The 22,842-nt window shown below is 46.1% G+C and overlaps 5 protein-coding genes across 5 annotated transcripts; 3 read left to right on the top strand and 2 right to left on the bottom strand.

Annotated features, from left to right (window-relative positions):
• Positions 1 to 1,023: 1,023 nt before the first annotated feature.
• On the top strand, positions 1,024 to 4,396 carry F5891DRAFT_1131547 (uncharacterized protein; the record flags this gene model as incomplete). The annotated part of the gene is made up of 16 exons (XM_041364679.1): positions 1,024 to 1,123; positions 1,178 to 1,533; positions 1,595 to 1,813; positions 1,883 to 1,955; positions 1,976 to 2,058; positions 2,113 to 2,309; positions 2,379 to 2,469; positions 2,657 to 2,751; positions 2,868 to 2,964; positions 3,014 to 3,193; positions 3,250 to 3,447; positions 3,524 to 3,573; positions 3,743 to 3,887; positions 3,963 to 3,965; positions 3,999 to 4,200; positions 4,227 to 4,396. 16 exons carry the CDS (start codon positions 1,024 to 1,026, stop codon positions 4,394 to 4,396), a joined length of 2,259 nt encoding a protein of 752 aa, XP_041218116.1.
• A 269-nt stretch (positions 4,397 to 4,665) lies between these two features.
• Positions 4,666 to 5,228, top strand: F5891DRAFT_1211215 (uncharacterized protein; the record flags this gene model as incomplete). The annotated part of the gene is made up of 2 exons (XM_041369200.1): positions 4,666 to 4,974; positions 5,025 to 5,228. The coding sequence occupies 2 exons, from the start codon at positions 4,666 to 4,668 to the stop codon at positions 5,226 to 5,228; spliced, it is 513 nt and encodes a 170-aa protein (XP_041218117.1).
• A 7,003-nt stretch (positions 5,229 to 12,231) lies between these two features.
• On the top strand, positions 12,232 to 15,434 carry F5891DRAFT_1211218 (uncharacterized protein; the record flags this gene model as incomplete). Its single annotated transcript, XM_041369201.1, has 14 exons — positions 12,232 to 12,421; positions 12,475 to 12,654; positions 12,773 to 12,887; positions 12,924 to 12,979; positions 13,012 to 13,043; positions 13,089 to 13,116; positions 13,327 to 13,467; positions 13,527 to 13,889; positions 13,956 to 14,219; positions 14,266 to 14,397; positions 14,461 to 14,561; positions 14,611 to 14,954; positions 14,976 to 15,131; positions 15,316 to 15,434. The coding sequence occupies exons 1-14, from the start codon at positions 12,317 to 12,319 to the stop codon at positions 15,432 to 15,434; spliced, it is 2,136 nt and encodes a 711-aa protein (XP_041218118.1). The 5' UTR covers positions 12,232 to 12,316.
• A 1,121-nt stretch (positions 15,435 to 16,555) lies between these two features.
• Positions 16,556 to 19,887, bottom strand: F5891DRAFT_1197625 (uncharacterized protein; the record flags this gene model as incomplete). The annotated part of the gene is made up of 8 exons (XM_041368513.1): positions 16,556 to 16,989; positions 17,040 to 17,386; positions 17,441 to 17,646; positions 17,692 to 18,159; positions 18,210 to 19,093; positions 19,141 to 19,426; positions 19,475 to 19,725; positions 19,797 to 19,887. 8 exons carry the CDS (start codon positions 19,885 to 19,887, stop codon positions 16,556 to 16,558), a joined length of 2,967 nt encoding a protein of 988 aa, XP_041218119.1.
• A 2,126-nt stretch (positions 19,888 to 22,013) lies between these two features.
• F5891DRAFT_986678 (uncharacterized protein) lies at positions 22,014 to 22,532 on the bottom strand (the record flags this gene model as incomplete). Its single annotated transcript, XM_041377805.1, has 4 exons — positions 22,014 to 22,276; positions 22,327 to 22,391; positions 22,417 to 22,445; positions 22,476 to 22,532. 4 exons carry the CDS (start codon positions 22,530 to 22,532, stop codon positions 22,014 to 22,016), a joined length of 414 nt encoding a protein of 137 aa, XP_041218120.1.
• Between the last annotated feature and the right edge of the window lie 310 nt (positions 22,533 to 22,842).

Below are 22,842 nucleotides of genomic sequence, written 5' to 3' on the forward strand. Positions count from 1 at the left end.
ATTTATTAGGATGCAGCCAATGCCCATCAGGAGCCTTCAGAATTATTAGGATGAAGCTGAGGCCAGGGAGCTTAAAAAGAGTACAAAGCACTCTTTTTTGGTGATCTGTGCCAAAGGCGGGGCAGGTGTGTGTTTATACCAAAGTTGCATCATTGAAACTCAATTGAAACTGATTCGTAATATTGCCCTGGTCTACCTTTTCTTTTAACTCAGTGTAGAACAGTTCAACCTGGTTGGGAAGTCCTAGTATTATCCGCATCCCTCAACTAGGGAATATCATACCTCACCCCTTCTATTATCCAACCCTTTCACCTCAGTCTCATCCAGTCCTTTTGTCAGCCTGTTTTCAGGTGTTGATGACCAAGTACATTTGCTAAACCAGTCCCTATTTTAATAGGTCCTGGTATTGATGCTGGACCTAGACCTTGATGATACGTTAATTACAACACTGTAGCCAACTGTCAGTTCAGATGCCGCACCAACCTCTTAACACCCCTTCATCAACAACTTCAGCCCTTGTTGGTATCTTCTGCTCTACTTGTTACAGTTCTAATTTGTTGACAGATCTGTGCCTTTTAAATGTTACTGGTCCGCTGATTCACTTACATATTTCAGATTCTGCAAGCTTTATATACCTAACTTCACCCTCCAGCACTTCTCCATCAAAGTGCCGCACCCCCTGCTTTGTCCCTGTTTCAATATAGATGCCTACTGATTTGCAATGATCCTGTGATTATTGTGGCGGATCCTTTCATCGCCAAGGATTCCGAGCACACGAAAAAGCTTGCCAGAGGTGCTCTGAACAAAGGAGAGAGAATTTAGAGCTTGCTAGGGCCATTCATCAAGGGATGTCTATACTAGCATCATTTTGATTTTACACTAATGTTAATTAATTGTAGAGCGAGAACAGGCACATCAGGGTAGTGTGTTTGTTGGCAGACATCCATCCATCAGTAGTTCAACACTTTGTAAGCCATCACTTTCATTTGTCCTCAATCACTAATACTGACTTGTTGGGGATTGATGCAAGCTATCAACAATCACTCGGAGGATGATGATTTTTATCCCAATAATCAGATGGACTACCAACATGATGTTGATATGGGGCGGACCGATTCAAATGGTATGTCTTTGTCATTTCTTTGTATCATCATGTTTTCAACTTACATCAATACAGGTGACCCACCATCATCTGGAACAGCATCACCTGCACCCCAGCACAACATTGACAATATCAAAGTGGAATACCACCCCAATAGTGGTAGACCCACCAAAGTGTACCACTTTGAGGACTATGGACATGGTCCTGGTGCCCCACCAGTAGTTCCAGAAGCAGATCCTACACCCTGGCAGCCGTTTCGCACTTGTATTGACTTTGAGGTTGCGGAACTTGCTCATGATGCTGGACTCTCTCATGAGCAGCTGGATGGGCTCATTCACCTCATCCATCGCAGCAGGATTGAGCTCTTTACCCTCAAGAATTGCAAAGATGTAAGAGACACATGGGACACAGCGTCATTCAAGATGACACCTGTGTGTACTATTCACTAACTTTGTATATACTATGCTTATTTTTGCTTCTGTCATATAATAGTTTACAAAGGAGGAAGTGATTGTGCCCTTCCGAGGTGTTGATCAAACATTTTTGCTATTTCATCATTCACTGTGGGACTGGGTCACCAATTTACTTCAAGATCCACAAGTAGGTCCGAACTTTGTCTTCAATGCGCAAAGGCTGTCAAAGTTCAACGGCAAGAAGTTTGTTCAATTCATTCATGAACCATGGACCACTAATGCAATCTGGGAGTATCAGGTAGGTCACGCTCTTATTAATATCACGTTAAGCATCTGCACTGTATATACCAACTGAATATCATCATAGTCAAAAATCCCACCAGATGCAAAACCTCTTGCTTTCATTTTATATGCCAACAAAGCAAAAGTGTCATCATACGGTCAAAAGGCTACCCTGTAGTCACTCGCTGTGCTAATCTTCCTATTGCGATTCACAATGGAGAAGGCTTGGGTGGGGGGCGCGTTGTTGGTTGGCTGCCTATTGTTTGTTCTACTTTTTCTTACTACTGATGGTCTCATTATTAACACTCAGGACAGGTAAAGGAAGATAAGAAACATTCAGGAAAGCCCACCTTTGTCAACTTCAAGAATGTGGTATGGCATGCCTCGTTTATGAAGATTCTTGACTGTCTGGTGCCACTATCGAGGTTTGGTTCTTCCGTAAAATGCTGGGATGATCTTATTCGTGTCTTCTATCCAATTGTACTAATACTATCTGCAGACTATGAAGAACAGTACATGTATTTCTAGCTCCTGAGGTACCATTAGATATCTCTGACATCTGAATGTGTTCACTGTTGTAGGGCTGTAATGGCATTGATTCATGGTTTGATGGGCAAATTTCCTTGTCCTATCTGTCTAGTACCTTGTGATGAGCTTTCAAATACTCTCAAGGTATATCCTCTCCGCACATGCACAGGAACCAAGGAATTACTTGCTTGAGCGTGAGAATCTACTACATTGGAGGCAAGAGAGCAGATCTTGAGTTCTCAGAGCCTCCATGATGTCGATGTAAGTCTTGCTCTTATCTTTATGTTTATCTCACTCAGTCTATTATTACTCTTTTTATTTTCATTTTCAGAGTTCATTTGGCATTCTGGAGCACACCGACGTTCACAGGGCTCTATCGCATGATAAACTCCACTTCAATGACAAGAGATTGTTCAGTGATCACAAGTGACCTGAATTGCAAAAATGGGTTGAATGTTTGGGTCGACAGGCTGATGTCCAGATTGACAGCTTGTGAGTCATTTTTCTGCTGTACTTATGTAGGTTTTCAATTATATTGTCAGCTTTCAATCAATTCCGCATTGGCGAAACCTGAATCACTTTGATCAGGTTATACCAGTATCGTTCTCTGATGGAACAAAATATGAAGACATCTCTAAGGTGAGTCTCCTAGATCGTTTACTTTGATATATCATTCACATTTTTTTAGCTTATTGTAGTTGCAGCGCATAATGTATTTGACCATGATACGGATCCAGAGGCATATCTCCTGCTCTGCTGTATCCGAAACTATGTAGAGTTTAATATGTATGCTTCGTTAGAAGTCCATACTGAAGATACCATCAAAAATGGCCGGGAAGCATTGTCAAAGCTCACTGAATTGATGGATGTACATATCCCTAGTCTAGTTTTAATTTATTGTGATGAATCCAATTGTATGGTCAGAAATACATTGAGGATACAGCAGAGATTTCCAAGAAGTCCTGGAATTTCCTCAAGAAACATCTTTCTGCCCATCTCTTTGATGATATTGAGGCAAAAGGTGTTTCTCAAAACTACAGCACCAAGCCGAATAAGAAAATGCATGGCCCATTGAAAGATGCCTATCAAGATCGTACAAATTCCAAAAACTTCGCTGAACAGGTAAGTGACTTCTGAATCTGAGTCTGCATATATGCGAAGTGAGCTCTGATATATGACTAACAATTAAAAATTTAAGATCCTCCGATACAACCATGACAGCTTGATTGTGGAATACATTTGCAACAAGTTGGATCACCTTGACACTCAGAATCTCAGCAAATCCAACTCAGAAGACTGACCCGATACTGCACCCCAGGAGACCGATGATATTGATGTTGACTCGATGGAACCGACTGATGCACAACATTTCAGTCTTGGCTTAAAGCAGGTGGCAATGTCATTCACACACATCGAGGCAGGTGGCAATGTCATTCACACACATCGAGGCAGGTAGTCAGGGTAATCCAGCATTTGAGAGATTTCGGATCAAGCTAAACGACTTTCTGAACTGTGCGTTTGCTGCCAACAGCATACCGGACGACAGATTCAACTCGCTGCGAGTGACATAGTGAGTTGATGATGTTTGCAGCTCCGAAATGATATGATATGTCTTACTCTGAGTCCTTTTGAATTAGATCGTGGAATATTGATTCCTTAAAGTCAATTTTGAGTCGCTTGTTGACTGGCAAGTATCCACAGACTACCTTCGATACACTCCGATGTTTCATGGCTCACCGCACTATGATTGCATCATCTTGCAGACCGACACTGGCATCATCTTTGGCAAACTAGTGTTGATTTTCACCTGCACAGTAGGGGATGTTCAATATCCTGTCACACTTGTTCGACCATATGATCGACTGGTTGGCATTTGTCCACGAAAGGACAAAGACCCTCAGTTTTGCACGTTAAGAGAAAGCCTAGGGCTTCTGCAGAGTTTTTCTCAGTTCACTCAATTGTTCAGGGTTGTATGATAGTAGAGGATGTCAGCAGACCTGACAAGTTTTTAATTGTTGACACTATTGATACAGATATGTTCCTTCAAATGCAGGACATCCGCAGCCAGTGACTCTTACTTCCAACCTCCTTATTTCCCTGCATCTGCCTTCGACTATTAGCAATGTCGGTCCTCATTATTAGGACAATTTCATTTATTTCTTATTACTATTACAGTCTTCTTCTATCTTATGATGCGCAGCACCTGTTACTAACTCATTGATTCAGATTCAGAGGGTCCATGCTGTGTCACAATGGCCCGCCTCATGTCAGGTAATAAAGCAGCCCTCTGATCCCAGCTCGTCCCAGCCATGATTGCGCTGTTGGACCATCTGCATGATCATGCTTATGCTTCTGAATCCTGGACCTAGTCCCTTGTTTGCGCAACTTGTTACACCAAACATCCCTGCCAGTTCCTCTGAGAAGGAAAATTTGGGCGATATCAAGGAGCTTCTTCCTGATGGGTATGTCTTGCAGGTCCATCACTATCATGAAGCTGAATCTCACCATCACCACCATGAAGCTGGATTACACCACCATAACCATCATGACATGAAGCGCAAGAAAGCTGGATCTTTCCTCAGGCGTGTCCACTGCACCATCATGGTCCTTGGCCTATGGGAGGGTCTTCATGCTGATGTGTTCGTTCTTGTGAGTGCTTACTTTGTATCATTGAAATTTCTTTGATGTCCTTGGGAAAGGTTGTGGAATCATTAACCAGATGGAGTGCGAGATGTGTCAGTATCTGGAGCAAGGACATGGTCAAGAAGGATTTCATAGGTCGAGGACCTTACCCAACTTATATCCTTCCCTCCTCGTCCAGGACAACCCCTCCACCTACCACAAATCCCTTCCTGCCTCCTCCAGCCGCTTTGGCACCTAATATTGCTACTTACTGTTGGTGATGTGATCCTGGGGAATAGTTGCAGGTCCAGGCGCCGGAAATTCAGCTCAGAGTTGAGCTAGCTCAAGGGGTATTCTAATTTCATGTATTCTGAATTATGCACTTTCCCTACTAGTGATGTGCATGGCCCGGCTTCAGGCCATGGGCCAGGCCAAGCCGGGCCTGAATAGGCCAAGCCAATGTAGAGACTCGTGTGTCTCATGGTGTGATATGGCAGGTTTCACTAGGAAGTATACAGCACAAACTCGCAGCGTCATTCTGTGCGCTACCCACAGCTATCTCTATATGACGCGCAGCTTTCCCACGCAACGCGCGCCATGCGCGCACCATTCCCGCGCTTCGCGATGTATACGCGCGCGCGCGTTCCTGCGCTTGCGCGCCCTATAGCGCCAGCCATTCAGATGCATCCATCCACTGTCCACCAAGCTTCCTAGTACATATATTTCCATTTCCTTTATTAGCATAGTTCCACCTTTATTTTTATCATAGTTTCTCACTCATATATATCCTTACATACCTACTCGGTAGCGCTTCGGCTCCGCATGACCGCGCTTAGGCGCGCTATATAAGCGCCAGCAGTACATACTACACTTTACCTACTTTTCCTACTTTTCACTTACTAGTTACTACCCACTTACTACTTAGCAGAATATAGTAGAAAGCTATTCCTTTACATTTTGCACTCTTATATCTCTTATCTTGCTTTATATCACTACTTAAGCTTAGTTTCTCATTTCCGCATACGCGCGCGCACTTTCCCGCGCTTCGCGCTAATACGCGCGCGCGTTCCCGCGCCTTTGTACCTTGCGCGCTCCTGCGCTTTCTCGCGCTTCGCTGAAGCGCACACTTCTAGATCCTTGCTGCACTCACTTCCCCTATAGGGTCGAACGCACTTGCTTCTCAAGTAACGCAGACTAGGCAGCGCGCGACCTTACAACTTTTACAGATACAGTCAGGAGCTTCTTTTGTTCCTCATTGTATTGTTGTTTCTACAACTGGAGCCCACCGCGAGGGGAGCAGTCAGCAAGATCTAGTTTTGCGCATCTTCGCACTTCACGCTATTTAACACATAAAGGTCAATCTCTTTACATATTCAAAAGCTAACCAATTTTTAGTTACGCATTTTCGCGCCTTGCGCGCGCGCTTTCCCACGCCTCTGCGCCTCACGCGCGCACCTGTGATACGCCTCGCGCGCGCCTGCGCTTTTTCACGCTGCAATGCCTTATAGAATGCCCATCCGCGGCACAGCAAACGCGCCCAAGTTCGATGGCACTACAGACAACCTGGCCGAGTTTATTGACACCTATGAGCAGCTTGCTGATGAAGCAGGACTCCAAGGACTTGACCGCATCAAAGGTATCATCCGCTACCTTGCGCGCGATGATCGAGAACTATGGGGAGGCATGCCAGAAGCGGCAGTAGATAATTACAGCGCCTTTTTAGATGAGGTGAAGGTAATGTATCCTGGATGGGATGGTAAAAGACGCTATGCGCTCGCAGACTTGCGCGCCATCGTGCGCGAATACGCTAACAAACCAATGTCTTCTTGCACAGAACTAAGCAATTACCTGCGCGCATTCAGGAAGATTATGCAGCCACTCATGGATGAAGACCGTATTGGAAAGGCCGAACGCGACCGCTTATTCATGGAAGGAATCCCTAGCGATGCTCAGGCGCAAATCCGCTTGCGCCTTATGATCAAGTTCCCTGACCACCACCCATACGACCCATATCCATTTATGGACGTCTTTGCAGCTGCGCAGTTCCTATTATCTGGGCGCGCTTTTCCCGCGCCAAGCGCACCAGTAAGCGCACCAATTAGCGCGCCCACTATAGCGCCAAACACGCCAGTTAGCGCACCAGTGGCTAAGTGCCAAGATCGCTATCACGCGAGCCACGCAACCCAGGATACGACCACCAGTACTAATGCGACAGCAGGACTCTTCTATTGCGCACCCTCAGAAGTTGCACTTGACAAAAGGCCACCAGTTCCTATTCTTGCGCCTCACACGCGCGCCTTTCCCGCGCCTTCACGCGATTTACGCGCACCTCAACCATCAACTGCGCCAGCATGCAAAGCCACACCAGAATGCACCACTTTAGATCACGAACTCAAGCGCGCGCTCACAAAGCGCAACCAGAAGCGCACTGCAGGCGCCTCTTCACCATCATCTTCATCAGCACCATCTCCTTCACAATCCGCATCATCATCACCATCAATCGCATCATTAGAAGTCAGGGATGACTCTAAACATCTATTGCACACTAACGCGCCAGTTGAAACACGCGCACCTATCGCTATCGCATCGCACGCGCCTATCGCTATAGCCTCGCCATTAGTCAGGGATGACTCTAAACATCTATTGCACACTAATGCACCGCTAGAAACACGCTCGCCCCTCGCTATCGCATCGCTTAAGGAAGAAACCTCGCCAATCGCACCATCACCATCACTGCTCGCATCATTAGAGGTCAGGGATGACCCTAAACATCTATTGCACCTTAGCGCGCCTATAGAGGAGCCTTCTGCCACACCGGAGGCTCAAGTCGCATCTTGCATCAACCAGAGTTTGTCTCTGGTAATTCCATTTGTCACTAACGATCACGCGCACATCGCGCTCTTTGCTTCTAGTGACTACCGCGCACCGGTAAAACATCCATGCATCACACCACCTAACCATCAAGCAGAGCATGTCTCAGGCGACCCTGGCGCGTCTCAGGTGCACCATATTGCGCCTAAGGACGCGCAATGCGCGCGCCTAGAGGCAGTGTATATTTACCCTCATCTTGTTTCGCGCTTTTTGTCCTTTTCATGTTTGAAGCTCTTAAGGAGCTATATGATGATTCCAAACACTTTAATTTCATCTTCTCACCACCCCTTGTTCATGCGCCATGATCACGCGCATCGCGCAATATGCGCGCGCGTTCCCGTGCCTCGTGCACTCATAAATTTAGCAGAGTTTTCACGCTACCGCATTTCTATCGCTTCTCCCCTTTTAAATTTCATTTCTGTCATTCAACACAAGGTATATTCCAATCAGATATCCAGGCGCGACATAGGCGCGCGCCTGACACATACATATGCGCCTAACCCCCCTATCATCACCTTTAACTTCGCACTTCGCACATTTATTCGCATTCTTCGCACTTTTGCTTACCATGTCAATTTCGTTCCTGCGCGCCTTGATGCGCACTATTCTCCTTCACCTATGCGCCTATTGCGCCTTGATATACCACCCTTACAGCCCATTGGCGCAACATTTGCGCCTAATTCTTCACTATACATGTCTCTCGCTAATGAATTTGCAGAGAAATGGCCGTTCCTCGCGTGTTCGGCCAATATAATCAAATTCGCGCGAAATTGCGCCAAGGCGCGCACATCGCGCGCATCCTATCAGCTTGTAGGGCGCCTCTACACCCCTTGCTGCGCCTCCCATTGGCACGCCTTCAACCTGCAGCGCGTTGTGCAGGAATTCATTCTGCCAGTTACAAGCCCCCCCCAAGTGCGCCAGCCTCACAAATTCCAACCCTACCTTGGGTAACGTGTTAGCTCACAAGAGACGCGAAGTGCGCTATTACGCGCACTCACACGCGCTCAAGGAGGAGGATCAAGCGCCTCAGCTGCGCATCAAAGAACAACGTATACCATCGCTGTTTCATAGGATACCATTCGTTTTACCCTGGGTTTCGTCCAGCGCTCTTTCATTTTATTTTCTCTCATCATAACGCCATCCAAAGAACTAATAACTTACTGATATATATACACATAGGAGTCGCCAAAAACAAGAAAACAACCTTAGATTGTGCCCGCCTAGCTCAATAGTATTATTTTCTCTTCGCACACATGACGCGGCACCATGCCCTTTTTACCTTAGAACACGCACATATGCGCGCAGTCTTCCCACGCTCACGCGCACATATGCGCAAACCTCCCGCGCCCATACGCCTCGCGCGCGCGCGCACATGCGCACTTCTCGCGCCTCGCTCATAAGAAGGTGTAGATGTTGACAGCCGCACGAAGAAGACAAGTCGGATAGGACATCCGCAAAGTTTACCATTTTTTCCTTCGCATTTTCACATATAGTTTTACTCACACTGTTCAAACCTTACCACCTAATATTTAGCGCGCCTAGCAGGACTTGGTCTGGACATGGATTGGATCGCTCTTGGACCACGCCACTTCGTATCATACGCACAATACAAAACACGCGACACTCATGCGCTTTCTCGTGCCTTGTGCGCGCGCGCTTTCCCGCGCTTCACGCTGTACATGCGCGTCTCGCTCACGCTTCGCACACCACATCCATATCACCCTTGCATCATCACCTCACACCCATGGAACACTATTCACACCAGAGTCACCCTTGCAATTTGCCATGCTACGCTTCATTCCCGCGCCTTCATGCATAGCGCGCGCACATTCTCGCGCCTCGCGCATACCATGCGCGCGCACCTTCCCACGCCTTTGCACCTTGCGCGCGCCTGCGCTTTCGCATACATTGCATATCACGCGATAATTCCTGCACTCGCACATTCATCACCCAACAACCAAAGCATCGTACAAGCATCGCACTTGCATACTCTCACGCAAAATCCTCACCACGCGCGCGCTGAGTGGGGACACTCAGAATTTAAGTCCCTGGGAGATGTAGAGACTCGTGTGTCTCATGGTGTGATATGGCAGGTTTCACTAGGAAGTATACAGCACAAACTCGCAGCGTCATTCTGTGCGCTACCCACAGCTATCTCTATATGACGCGCAGCTTTCCCACGCAACGCGCGCCATGCGCGCACCATTCCCGCGCTTCGCGATGTATACGCGCGCGCGCGTTCCTGCGCTTGCGCGCCCTATAGCGCCAGCCATTCAGATGCATCCATCCACTGTCCACCAAGCTTCCTAGTACATATATTTCCATTTCCTTTATTAGCATAGTTCCACCTTTATTTTTATCATAGTTTCTCACTCATATATATCCTTACATACCTACTCGGTAGCGCTTCGGCTCCGCATGACCGCGCTTAGGCGCGCTATATAAGCGCCAGCAGTACATACTACACTTTACCTACTTTTCCTACTTTTCACTTACTAGTTACTACCCACTTACTACTTAGCAGAATATAGTAGAAAGCTATTCCTTTACATTTTGCACTCTTATATCTCTTATCTTGCTTTATATCACTACTTAAGCTTAGTTTCTCATTTCCGCATACGCGCGCGCACTTTCCCGCGCTTCGCGCTAATACGCGCGCGCGTTCCCGCGCCTTTGTACCTTGCGCGCTCCTGCGCTTTCTCGCGCTTCGCTGAAGCGCACACTTCTAGATCCTTGCTGCACTCACTTCCCCTATAGGGTCGAACGCACTTGCTTCTCAAGTAACGCAGACTAGGCAGCGCGCGACCTTACAACTTTTACAGATACAGTCAGGAGCTTCTTTTGTTCCTCATTGTATTGTTGTTTCTACACCGAGCTGAGCCAAAGTCATGGCCTGGTGACAGCTTTGGCCTAGCCTGGGAATATGAAAGGCCAAAGCCGCCGGCTCAGGCCTCGGCTTATAGTCAACTGTGCCTGCAGCACCCAAGCTCAAACTGTTTGACGATCATTGATTGAAAATCTGACTTCTGTCTCATTTTAGCTTTTCGATCACTTACATTGTGTGCATGTTCATGTGGTAAGAATCACAGTGAGTTGCAGACATTCTTTCCAAGCTCGACACAACTCACTTGTCACAGTGTTGGCAGATAGCACACTCATCATTTTCAGTAATATGCCCTCCTTTGCAAGTTTCTTGCAACTTCAAATCGCAAGCTTGGCGACAACCATCACATACGTTTTCAGACAAAAGGCATGCATTTGTGATGGTAATTTTTATTTTTTATATCTGCCTCTCACTACTTGTCTCTGATGGTTGGAACTGTCCACACAGACAGCGATGACAAATGTTGTGCACACCGGCCGGTCCGCCAAACCAAGCCTACCGCCACCCTTCTCCAACATTCTGAGAAGGCGGCTCTCCCATCACAAACCAAGGCTATCAATGCCTTTCATGCAGCAGAGGCTGCGAAGTTGCCTGATTCTCGACATGCTTCCAACGCTGGTGCTGATCAAACCACCCCCAGCATATCCCTGAATTCACCTCCAGGTGACACTGCACCATGAGGTTCAAGCTTGGCTGCACTCGAAAAGGGTAAGAGGACTCGTGTTCAAGAAATTCTTGACAATGAGTCTGGTGGTGAGGAACGTGAAGATGCGCGCATCAATCCATGACGTAAGTGTATTTGCCATCTGAGTCGTGAATCATACAACTGATACCAAACTTTTGGCAGCGAAACAGTCGCGCAAATGAGCTGCGCCGGTTGATGATTTAGCCGACAATGATGGTATTCCGATCAATGTCAATGTCCAACCTATTGCAGACACAGCTCCAACACACGAAAGCAAAACTGCCGATCTCGATGTGTTTTTTTGCGCAACGTTCAAACATGCAGGAACTAATGGCAAGGTTCAAAAGCATTGAAAGTGCAAGATATGTTTGTAAGTCTACGATTTTCTGTTTTCAGTGCTCGGGCTGCAGCTCAGGCCGAGCCAGGCCAAAGCCAAGCCGTCATTGACGGCTTTGGCCTGGCCCGCAGTTTTTGAAAGCCAAGGCCGTCTGAAGCCAGGCCGAAGCCGCGGCTTTCAGGCCAAGCCGGGCCGTGCACATCACTATTCCCTACACTAATATAAATACCACTAACGTTCTGAAACTGATGTTCAGGTGTGTTTCAATGGATTGTCAATGTGATTATGTCAGCATTTGATTGCATTTCTTGCTAAGTTGTTTGGTTGAGTTTACTGTTGTAACCAAGTTGCAGCTTCTGCATCTTAATCTGAAGCCAATTGCCTATCTTCATATCCCAGGTCCAGGCTCATGGTTTTGGTTCCATTCATTTTCCTTCTTTGCTTTCACACTGCCCTAATTCAAATTATATACCCCATCATTCTTTCCTGTCCCCTTTTAACTAATTAAAACTACCAAACTCTGACACACTTGCACTTTCAGATCACCTTTGCGACACCACACCGCCCGTTCCACTCACCATCATCCATCACTATGGCTGCTGTATTACACGGTCCTACAATACCTACCCACCCTTCGCCATTTCAGAATACCCAGAGTGTTTCTCATTTGCGAATGGGCTATCATCCTGAACCATCGGTCAGTTTTTAGTAGCCACTTGTCATATTCATATCCTTATCATACATACATAGGCACCACCTAATAAGCCTCAGTCCACTCAACCCATGACAAGACATTCTGACCCATTCTATGGTCATGAGCAGGTTTCCCAGTTATTTGACCGCTTCATTATGCATCTGTTTGCTTGTCCAGAGTACCCCCCTTCATCTTCCGTAACCTTCACTGCCCTCGTCCTCCTTCAGCAACTCAAAGTGCGCTTCCCCACTGCTTGAGGATCTTTGGGTGACTGTCTTTTCATATCCGCTTTCATGCTCGCATCCAAGGTTATCTGTGATGACACTTACTCCAACAAATCCTGGAGTATTGTAGCCCCACAAACCCTCCACCTACCACAAATCCCTTCCCGCCTCCTCCAGCCACTTTGGCCCCCACACCTTCGCCTTCATATGGCCATCACCCCCAACACCACCGGGTATGGAGGATTGTATGGCACACATTGTCTCAGCTCCATCATCTCCAGGTATACCAAAACACGAGCCTGTGCCAGTACCACCACCATCGAAGCACAATTTGCAGGTAAGTCATTGTTTAAATTGGACGCCTGGCAGCTGTCCAATCTTCTTTATTATGTCAAGAGCAGGTCTTGCCGACAATGCTATTACTCAACACCTTTGCCATGAATCAGCTCCTCTGAGAACGCAACTGCCACACAGGTAAGTTACCTCGTGTCATATTGACATCACCCGCATGCTGATTTTAATTAAATGTCAGGGCTATCATTCACAATGTAATTTTCCTCGTGTTTTCTTTCCTCGTGTTTGGTCCAAGTTGCACAGCCAAGATTGACTATAAATTGTGGTGGGTCCATTGATATTTTTCACACCATGTTTTACTTGACCTTACAACTTGTTGTGATGCCTCAGCATCCCATTGCGCACCATGACTCGGAGTCTGAGTTAGAGTATGATGATGCATCTGAATCAGATGTACTGTCATCTTATGTGGCAGGGACCACATCAATTACCACTCAGTCATTGGCTTCTTTGCAGGGTGGAGACATGGAGGTAATGATGCCTTACTTCGCTCACTATGATTTAGTAGCTCTAATGTTGTGCATCTCAAGATCATTTGGTGCCTGCAACTCGAAAACCAGTCTCTCAAGAATAATAATTGGATGCTGGGCGAGAAAAACAAAGTCTTGGCGTCCAATCAACATAGATGTTCGAGTGCGCAAGTTCCTGACGAGCTGAAGGCCTTTGACATCGAGCTCTCAACCTTTGCTTGCAAATATGGTATTATTGCTGAGATGTTCCCACCTGAGCATCACATTCTCAGATTGCCAGTGCCAAACCCTCCGCCCGTCATCATATCCCCTAGTCATTACTCAACCAAGGGTGCCAAAGAACTTTGCCTTGTGACAGAGTTGTATTCGCTTCTACCAGATCACCTCCATCATTTCATACCAACTTCTCATTTTCAATCATTGGTACGTTAGTTTATATGCTTCACCATCCCACCAAATACTAATTGATATCTAATTTGAATATTGCAGCTAGAGCAGCATCTCGAAGGTGAACACTCCAGTGAGATCGGCAAACTACGCTTGATGGCAGGGCACATCTTTGGTCTGGATTCGTCCTACTTTGACCTGAGTTTCATGAAGCAGGATACCATCCCTGAGATCCAGAAGATGCTTGGATCAGGCACTGCTGGTGGCCGCTCTTTGCCATCAAAGTTTCCGCCCATCCTTTTCACAAATCAAGAGATGGACCCCACAATGTCCACAGTTTTTGGTAACTGGGAACAACTCATGAAGGTAATTTTAAGCTTCACTTCATTCTTGTGCTAATGAATCTACATAGGCGATTAGGATCATGATGTTCAGAAAGAATTCACTAGTAGATGTTTCTGGCTGGCCACGCACTAAGTGCAATGCTCGAAAATGGGGCACAATGTCCTGTACTCCTGGCCTTCTTGCATGGGGTTGGGTCGCAGTAAGTTCTATTTCTGCTATCATCAGTCCTCTGGATTAGCATCTGACTAATATTATTCTCTAGTTAATCTTCATCCTTTCTTCCGACACTTTATTCAGGAAAGCTGGAGTTGGTGCGAAGTCTCAGCTACCATATGCTGCCATGTTTATGGCCTACAAGCAGCTGTGGGTAACTCTTTAGGACCAGCCTCATATTTGTGCAATCCGCAAAAAGATTGATGCCTACATCTGGCAATCATCCTCAACTTCCAATATCACAACATCTGACACTGAAGGTTTTTACCTCTGATCTGATGTGTTTGGCCATCACAAATGCGGGGCATAAGGAATCTGACGACTTTCCTGGACCAATGACTACCAATGACAACCCTGTCAATGACATTCCTGGACCGGCCATGCCTACTACACCTATGATCGCTCCTTCAGCACCGGTCATTGTCCCTTTAGCACCAGCCATTGTGGTGCTTGTCCCTGCAAATGCTACCACCACTCTCAATCCTGCAACCCTCTTGCCGGCTATTCCAGCCCCTGGACCACCTGTGGCATCTGAATTTGCAGGTGCGGCTGCTGCCACTGCAGCCTATGAAGACTCTGTACCTTCAGTGATGGCTGTTGATTCAGAGGTTCCTGGAGTACCTGGTGATGTACCAGTGGTAGTGACAGCCCCATCTTCTGGTTGTCGGGGGCGAGGAAGGAAGGCAGGGATGCTGGCACCTGTATCTAGTGGACCAGCGAGTGAGCAGGCTGCAGGCCGACTAAAGCGAACTCAGAAGAAGTAGGACCGCTACCTACAGATTGCTACTTACATGTAGGTATCATTTGATATGTTTTGTTGAGGATGGTGCCGGTTTGTAATTGAATTTACTTGCTCTCAATTATATTTCAATTAGAATGAAACCTGCCTGTTTGTATTCCAAAGTCGTTGAGACCCAGTTGGGATATTTAGATAAGCCTTGGAATCTAGATCTCAAGGTACCAGAAAATCAACTTGGACAGTTGCAGCCGACGGTCAATATTGCAAACTTGGTTGAAACCTGATTGGAATCACTGTTGTGACATAAACTCAATATTGTAATGTGGAATGTAACATAAATGTAATGTCACACTCTTTTATTGCAACCTATTGGGACCTCAATTTGTCATTGGATTATTGCAACACGTTACAAGGTGACGAAACCTAATTAGGAAATTTCTGACATATATGTATGAAAATGCTCACATGAACATCCTAGCTAGGATTCACTATGTGTATCCTACACAAAACACACCAAGTTCCATTTCCCTGAGCATACTGAATGCAAATAGCATCATATAGAACTTGAATTTCTGAAACACTGCTTTGTGTATGGTAGATATTACACTGATCAAGATGCCTGCACTGCAAGACTTGGCGAAATTTGTGAAGAGATGACCTAGAGGTGATGATATACTATTAAGAACAGCAGTTTAACAAGCACTGATAGCTTAGCGGTATGACTCTGTTGTGAACTTAGAATGTGCCAAGTGGAATGCCTGAGTTCGAACCTCCCCTGTTCCATTTTGAATTTTTGTTTACTTTTTCAGAACGCTGCTATATATGATATATCTTGTATAGGCTGCTTCCCAGCTCTAAACCACATCTCTCACACAGATAGTGAGAAAAATATATCTAAGGGCTCATTGACACCTTGACCATTTTTGGGCTCTACCATAGGTTTTCGAGAGTCGACGGGTGTAGTGCCTAGTAGGTACACGATCGTCAACAAAACGTCACACCCTGTCACAGTGACATCAACTCAAATCTATGAGGGTCCGAGTCTTTTACTAGTACTAGTAGTTCAAATCCGTATTATTTTTCCAATGCTTTTTCGGGGAAGGGTTCTTGTGCAGGCATTCTGACTGGCACTTTATTCTAGTAGAGTCTCTATTAGTACTAGTATCCACGACCGCGTAGTATCACTCTAAAGTCCCCTCACACGGGAGTCAGACGAACTTGAATTGCATCTGCAGGATCACTGGCAAATGTTCCGTTCTTTTGGATGTTAGATATACAAATACATTGTTGTCAAATGATCATAATGGCCACTTTGAATGACCTGAAAAGGGCTGGATTAATGAACTACCACGCAGATAAGAATCGCAGTGTCCAAAAGTTGAATTGATGTATAGTACAATGGGTACTACATGGTATTTTGTGCACGCTGCACGAGACATATCTGATCAAAACGTAAGGTAATCGTAATGGAATCATTAGTAGTAAACTGAGCAGTTTTTTTACCAACACTACATTGTGAAATAGTCAGAATCTGACCGTAATAATCGCCGTCTATAATGAAACATTCTTGTTTTCTTTTTCGTGGAGGAGCTGGGCTCAGGTACTTGGCAGGGATATGGTAATGTTCAAGCGCAGCACCTGCACGACTGGATGTACAAGATACTGCAACACAACCTTCGGGTGCGGGTCCGTTCGCACCGCAGAATGGATCAGGACAGGCTGATGATACGAATCGTTTGTGAAACTTGGCGTGATCAAAGCTCGGCGAAACTGTAAACATCGCGTGATATGTAAGGAATAGCGAAGAAAACTCCTTGCTCATGAACCAAGGTAGAGGCCCTATAATAAAATGAGCAAAAGTTGTTGCGATACCTCCGGGGCGGACTCACCATTGTCTTTGAGCTGCTCCGCTCTAGCATCTATGCCATCCTGAATGTCCTGTGCATCAATAGTCCATGGGTCGGATGTCGATGAGCTGAGATCGACGCCCGATGACGGATCATTCAAGTTCGCACCATCGATATCCTGTGTGAGATTCCAGGCAGTCCAATTGGATGATGATGGATTGTGAGCTGCGCTTATAGAATTAGACGAGTTGGAGGAAACTGCCAGCGGGACAGGAGGGGGCGTGATGCATCTTCGTGGTTGTAATGCCAAGTAAGATCTTTTTCGCATGTCACAGAATGCTATTAAGTCCGATTCTCCTAGCATGAGACCATTCAATCTCATTCCGTACCTGAACAGCAATGAAAAATTACTAAATGACGAGGACAGTATGTGCGCTGCTCACTTGGTTACAACGTCTTGCCATTTGAGTGTGGTGCGCGCCTGCCCATTGATAGCAACAGTGCAATTCTCACCGCCAATGCCATACAACGTGGCTCGGAAACCCTTTCGGCCACCTCTAACCACGAACACTTCTTGGCCGATGACGTTGTTGAAAGAATCCAAGGACACGTTGAGTATTTTCGTCACAAATCCAATTGGGACGTCGATCTGTTCCAAGTCAGATATGCCTGTGTCAAGTTGAATTTCACTTACAAGCGAGCGATCACTCTCAGAAAGTAGCGTTAGGCGAGCCTTTGGGAAGTCAATGCTCTGCACGATCCCTTTCGCCTGATACTCCGGCCCACGTGCGACCCTTACGACATCTCCAGGCTTGAGGTCATAACCTTTTTCCTTGGTAAATTTAACTGTCTGGGGTAGGCGCGTCCGCTTGACAAATGCCACAGGAACCTGAAAACTTGGAGGTCCTGAATAGTACTCCATAGAACGTAAAGTCAATGCCTGAGGAGACTCTTCCTGGAACCACAGCTGAGTTCCTCCAATAGAAGACCAGGTCACGACGCCCCGCTTCTCCATGTGTTCTCCCGCAAGAACTTCTATATAATCTCCGATTTCTATTGATTGAGACTCAGGGGGAGGTTCAAAATGTTGATACAATGGTAGATGTGACTGTGTCGTGCAAGTCTGGTGACGACGATCCAAGTAATATCTTGAAACTTGCACCTATGCACCAAGCGTTAGTTGTAGATTTTCTATTCGCACAAAAGATTTACCTCCTCCATGGAGACCCCTTGGCAAAGGTGAAACAAATCCTTGTCCATTTGAATGACATGGCCTTCTAAACCCAGGTATGAACCTGCTACGACCCGAACCGCGTCCCCGATCCAAAAAACGCGCTCCACGTCCTCAAGTCGAGCTTCCAGCTCTTCCCGATGTCCGTCGAGGGTTAATTCGATGCATGCGGAGCCACCAAAACCATGGTCTATTGACACGACCATGCCAATCTCTGATGGTACTGCTCCCGTGATGATCCTAACCGCATCTCCCACACGCAGAAACTGCTTGGAGAACGCCACGATAGATTTCTTGACGAAGGGTGTGTCAAACCCTGACTGCAGATGCAGTCTAATATCATCAGCGTGGGGGCAAGCAACAAGTTCTAGTTGATAACGGTGGAATTTTTTAAGGAGCAGTCCCCTGTAGTATCGCTGTCCTTTGTATGCGCATCCTATGATTTCGCCATTGCGAATGATATCGGTAACTTCCTTGTCCTTTGGAAGGCGAGAATGGTCGATCAGAGCTTCAGATCCCGCAGGCATTGGATAGGGAAACTTTCGAGTGACGACTAAGACATCGACAAAAAGGTCCGACTGGTCTGGGTCGAAGACATAGCCTATGACGCCCTTGTACATGCCAGATTTGACTCTTACCCACGAAGGGTTAGGAAATTTGATGGTTGAGTGTTCCACCGCGACGCGTTCTTCATCCGAGATGCGATGATAGTCTTTTACTGAGAGCTTATGCGAAGCCGGAAGGGAGGATGCAATGGTTTTGGGGCTATCTGAGACCACATAGAGCTGCCCCGGCAACCAAGGCGACACGGTCACGGGGAATCCTTTACCATGAAGATATTCAGCAATATAAACCGTAGCAGTTCCTAGGAAGTGATGAGGAACATAGTACACGATGAACCAATAGACATACTATGGACATGCAGCAGATACATTCGACTCTCGAGCGTCGCGGGGGACCAGGCGGCTCTGTAAGAGATGCGGCTTCTTGAGGAGCTGGAGACCTTTGTCGCGTTGTTGTAGATCTCATCAATCTTTTTGGATAACGTATCCTTGGCTGATGGTCCTGGAATGGACGTAACCTTCGGCGATCGAGCAGAAGAGTCAACCTGATCCTGCGTGTCGTAGTCGCCATCTTCCTCTTCCTCCTCTTCACTGTCTCCCTCGTTTGCTTCAATGTCGAGATACATATTCTTCCACTACAATTCTTTAGTATGCATTCAGTAGATGTGAAAAAAACCACTTACAGGGCGGGGTCGACGGGGCATGTACCTCTGCCTTAAGAGTTCGAGATTTCTCAAACATGTTCCGACATTGTCTTCGCCAGAGAAAAGCGTTGTTTTGGCATCCTTCCAATCGTCCGCAGAGTATTGATCGCCGAGGTACAATGAGAGTTTCTCTTCCATCTCACTATAACTCATTTCGGTTTCGAGGAATTGAGCTAGAATGCGCCATGCGCCTCGATTCGCCAGCGGCGATGGCGCTACATTAGAAGTGCCTGTATAATGATGTTCATACTTAGCTATGACAATAACGATGGCCCGGGTTATATTACGAGTCATGACTTACTTTCATAAGTTCTGTTTCGCGTGCGCTTCAAAGCGGGTTCAAGTGCATCATCACTTGGTGCGGCACGTTTAGTACCAGCAGTAGTAGACATCAATCGGATTACTATGATCCTGCCTGTACTCTAAATCATTAATGCCCTGTAAGGAAGCCAAAACATAACATACTGTGACGATAACTTGAGCTTAGTCTATTCAAAGGTCTATTCTATGTTTTTCTAGCGACTAGTATACTAGGTATCGATGTAGATAGAGAGAGTAGAAAGAAGACCTACGAATGTGCGTGATCAGAATTTATAGTGAATGACTAATTGTGGACATACTTTCTGACGGTGTGAAGTGTTATGGACCGTGCACCATGCACGGCGCACACAATGAGCTTTTGTGGTCATTGTGGACCGATGGCGCGGGTAAACAAACTGTCACATCCCGCCCGCCCCACCACAATTTTGGACAATGAGTACATTAAATTTTGCCAAGTCCTGCAGCCTCGCACTGCCCACACAATGCTACATAGTAATACTAGTTATAGATGCAGCCGCAACAGCCTCAAATTGAACTAACACGTACTAGTACTACTCTAATGAAATACAACCATACGATTTAATAATAATCACAGCACATGTATGATCGAAGTCGAAAAGAGACTTCCACGGCAAGCGCCACACAGTTGATATACTGAATGACTACGTATTCAGACCCAGCCTGGAAATGCCCGATTACTAAGTGAGCTGAGTTCCGGCTGAGTCTGAATTGTCATTCACTATATCATCTGCGTTATTTCTTTCAGAGAATTTCTTTCCAACCTCCATCTCACATTGCTGATATGTTACCGTTACCACATGCCTGATTATTACTATTATTCTATGTCATTTTTTATTTTCTGTGTTCGATGTTCGATTATCGCATATATATAATTGGAATATCGATTCTTGAGTCTCGAGCATAGAGAAGCTTTCTTATCTGAAGCGTTGGACATATAGTTAGTTAGTTAGTTATCATTTAGTTGAAGTTAGTACTACATCGAGATGACTGTTCTTTAGTGACTGGTTATGAGCCTAAAGACTTCGTAAGTCTTTACTAAAGCGGAGGACTTCAGAACATAATAATGATTTTCCTCAACTCAGGAGTCGTTCCTTATGTGGAAGCGTCGGAACGGCCGTGTTGCGCGAACTCGGAAGCAATTCTTGTCACTCCTGCAAGGTTAGGTGATAAACTTGGTCATGTAAAGTCTGACGCCAACGAACCCTCACAGACCGATCCGGCAGAGGGATATGACAAACTTCCTGCACCTCCGGAATTCAGTTCATCCGGGCTGCAACATTCTCCCGTAACCCCGCGGCATAGCACAGCGGGCACTACATTGTATCATAGCAGCTTTACATGTGATAGGTTGCGGCCTCCGATCAGTAAGTGATCCTCACGTTTAGTATGCCCATTAGATTGAATTGAGCATCAATTGCGATGTAAAGACTATGAATACTTCTAGGAACCAGCACACAAGCAGAATACTTTCGCGAGCTGCACTCTAGTATTGTCGTCGCTTGAACGCTAACGACCCAGGAGAAGAATGGCGCAATTATTGGTAAGTCGAATCATTTACAGATGACTGTCATATTGAGTTCTATGACGTGTAGTAGGGTGCCGCGAATATCTACGGGCAAGTCTCATTCATGAGACACTTGGCCTCTTGTCAGTGACACGATTATTGTCCTCAAGTATAGGCTCCTATCCACAAGGGTTTTACTGTTCCAACCCAGATGGTCTGGAGCCCGGTCATCACGAACCATTATAGCCATCATGGGTGTATGTGATTTATACTGGTAGGTCTTACTTCTGACACCAAGTGCGAGTCAGCATTCAGTTGTTGACCTGAACAACCTTAGTATTTTCCGGAGTTCTAGGATGATTCTTCCGATGCTTGGGGCCCAACGGTGACCAGGTAAATCATTAGTATACGCCTTGGTTAAGCCTTTACCTGACCTTCCCATCAGGTGACGATCAATGCTGCATACTACTCACGGGATTGAATTTTGAGAATATCTTCAACCTTGATGTTTGGACGTCTAACTTGAAACCAATTAACTACGTGATATACGGACAAGCCTTACATTCTCGTTTGTTAGAAAATAGGTGCGTTCTCTTATCCTAAATTCTTACTTAATGGTTCAGACTCGGATGTGATATCTGCTCAACTCAAAGCCATTATTCTCTTCCAGCTCTAATACTCATCATCACCGTCCAAGCTTCTGGAAAAGAACGTAGGAGAGGGAGCACCGTACGGAATTTGAGGGGGGTAAGCCACGTGGATGTTAGAGGGCATGTGGTGTTCGAGGTTATCGGCGCGGTAGTATTCTTCTAGCCATCTATCTCTGTAGGTCATCACCCTATCTGAAAGGTAAGCAATATTGTTTTCCGCGTTCCTCAAGTGTTCCTTGACGAGTTGTAGCTCGGATTCTTCACTTATGCATTGTTCGTTGGAGACTAGGTGATTTTTTAGTACAAATTTCCCGCATCAAAATATTAAATCTCACCTGTAGTCTGTGTCCCCATATCGATCAGATTTCTGTTTTGACGAATTTGCCTGTACGCTAAGTCTCTTTAGTAGATCTGTATCAACTTACTCACTTGCAATTGATGCCGACTTGTATGTCTTTTGTGTCGTTGATGCCTCTCAGCTCACCTGATGAGGACAGTTGAATCCTGTAAGGTTCATCTGCTCAAAAATCTTGTAGCGCATGTCATATTAAAGAAGTCACCTGAACGTGACATTTTTTTCGACGTGGAAGCATTGTCGCAAACTTTTTCGAGAGTGTGAGTCCAGCGTCGGCGGGCTACTCGGCATGATGCTGATAATTGTGTCAACAGTGCCGACTTGACTTATGTATAAACGTACGATGCTGTCATCTGAGGCAATGCACCCGTCCACTGTCGGTGCCAGGATAGCGATTTTTTTTTCAGTTCCGAAATGAATAACGATTGAACCGCGCTTTCAATGCCGTTACGATATCTGCAGCGGACGGAAGCTAAATTTTCCGCTACTTCCTATC

Source organism: Suillus fuscotomentosus, assembly GCF_016647785.1.
Source record: "Suillus fuscotomentosus strain FC203 chromosome Unknown F5891scaffold_127, whole genome shotgun sequence".
NCBI lineage: Eukaryota > Fungi > Basidiomycota > Agaricomycetes > Boletales > Suillaceae > Suillus > Suillus fuscotomentosus.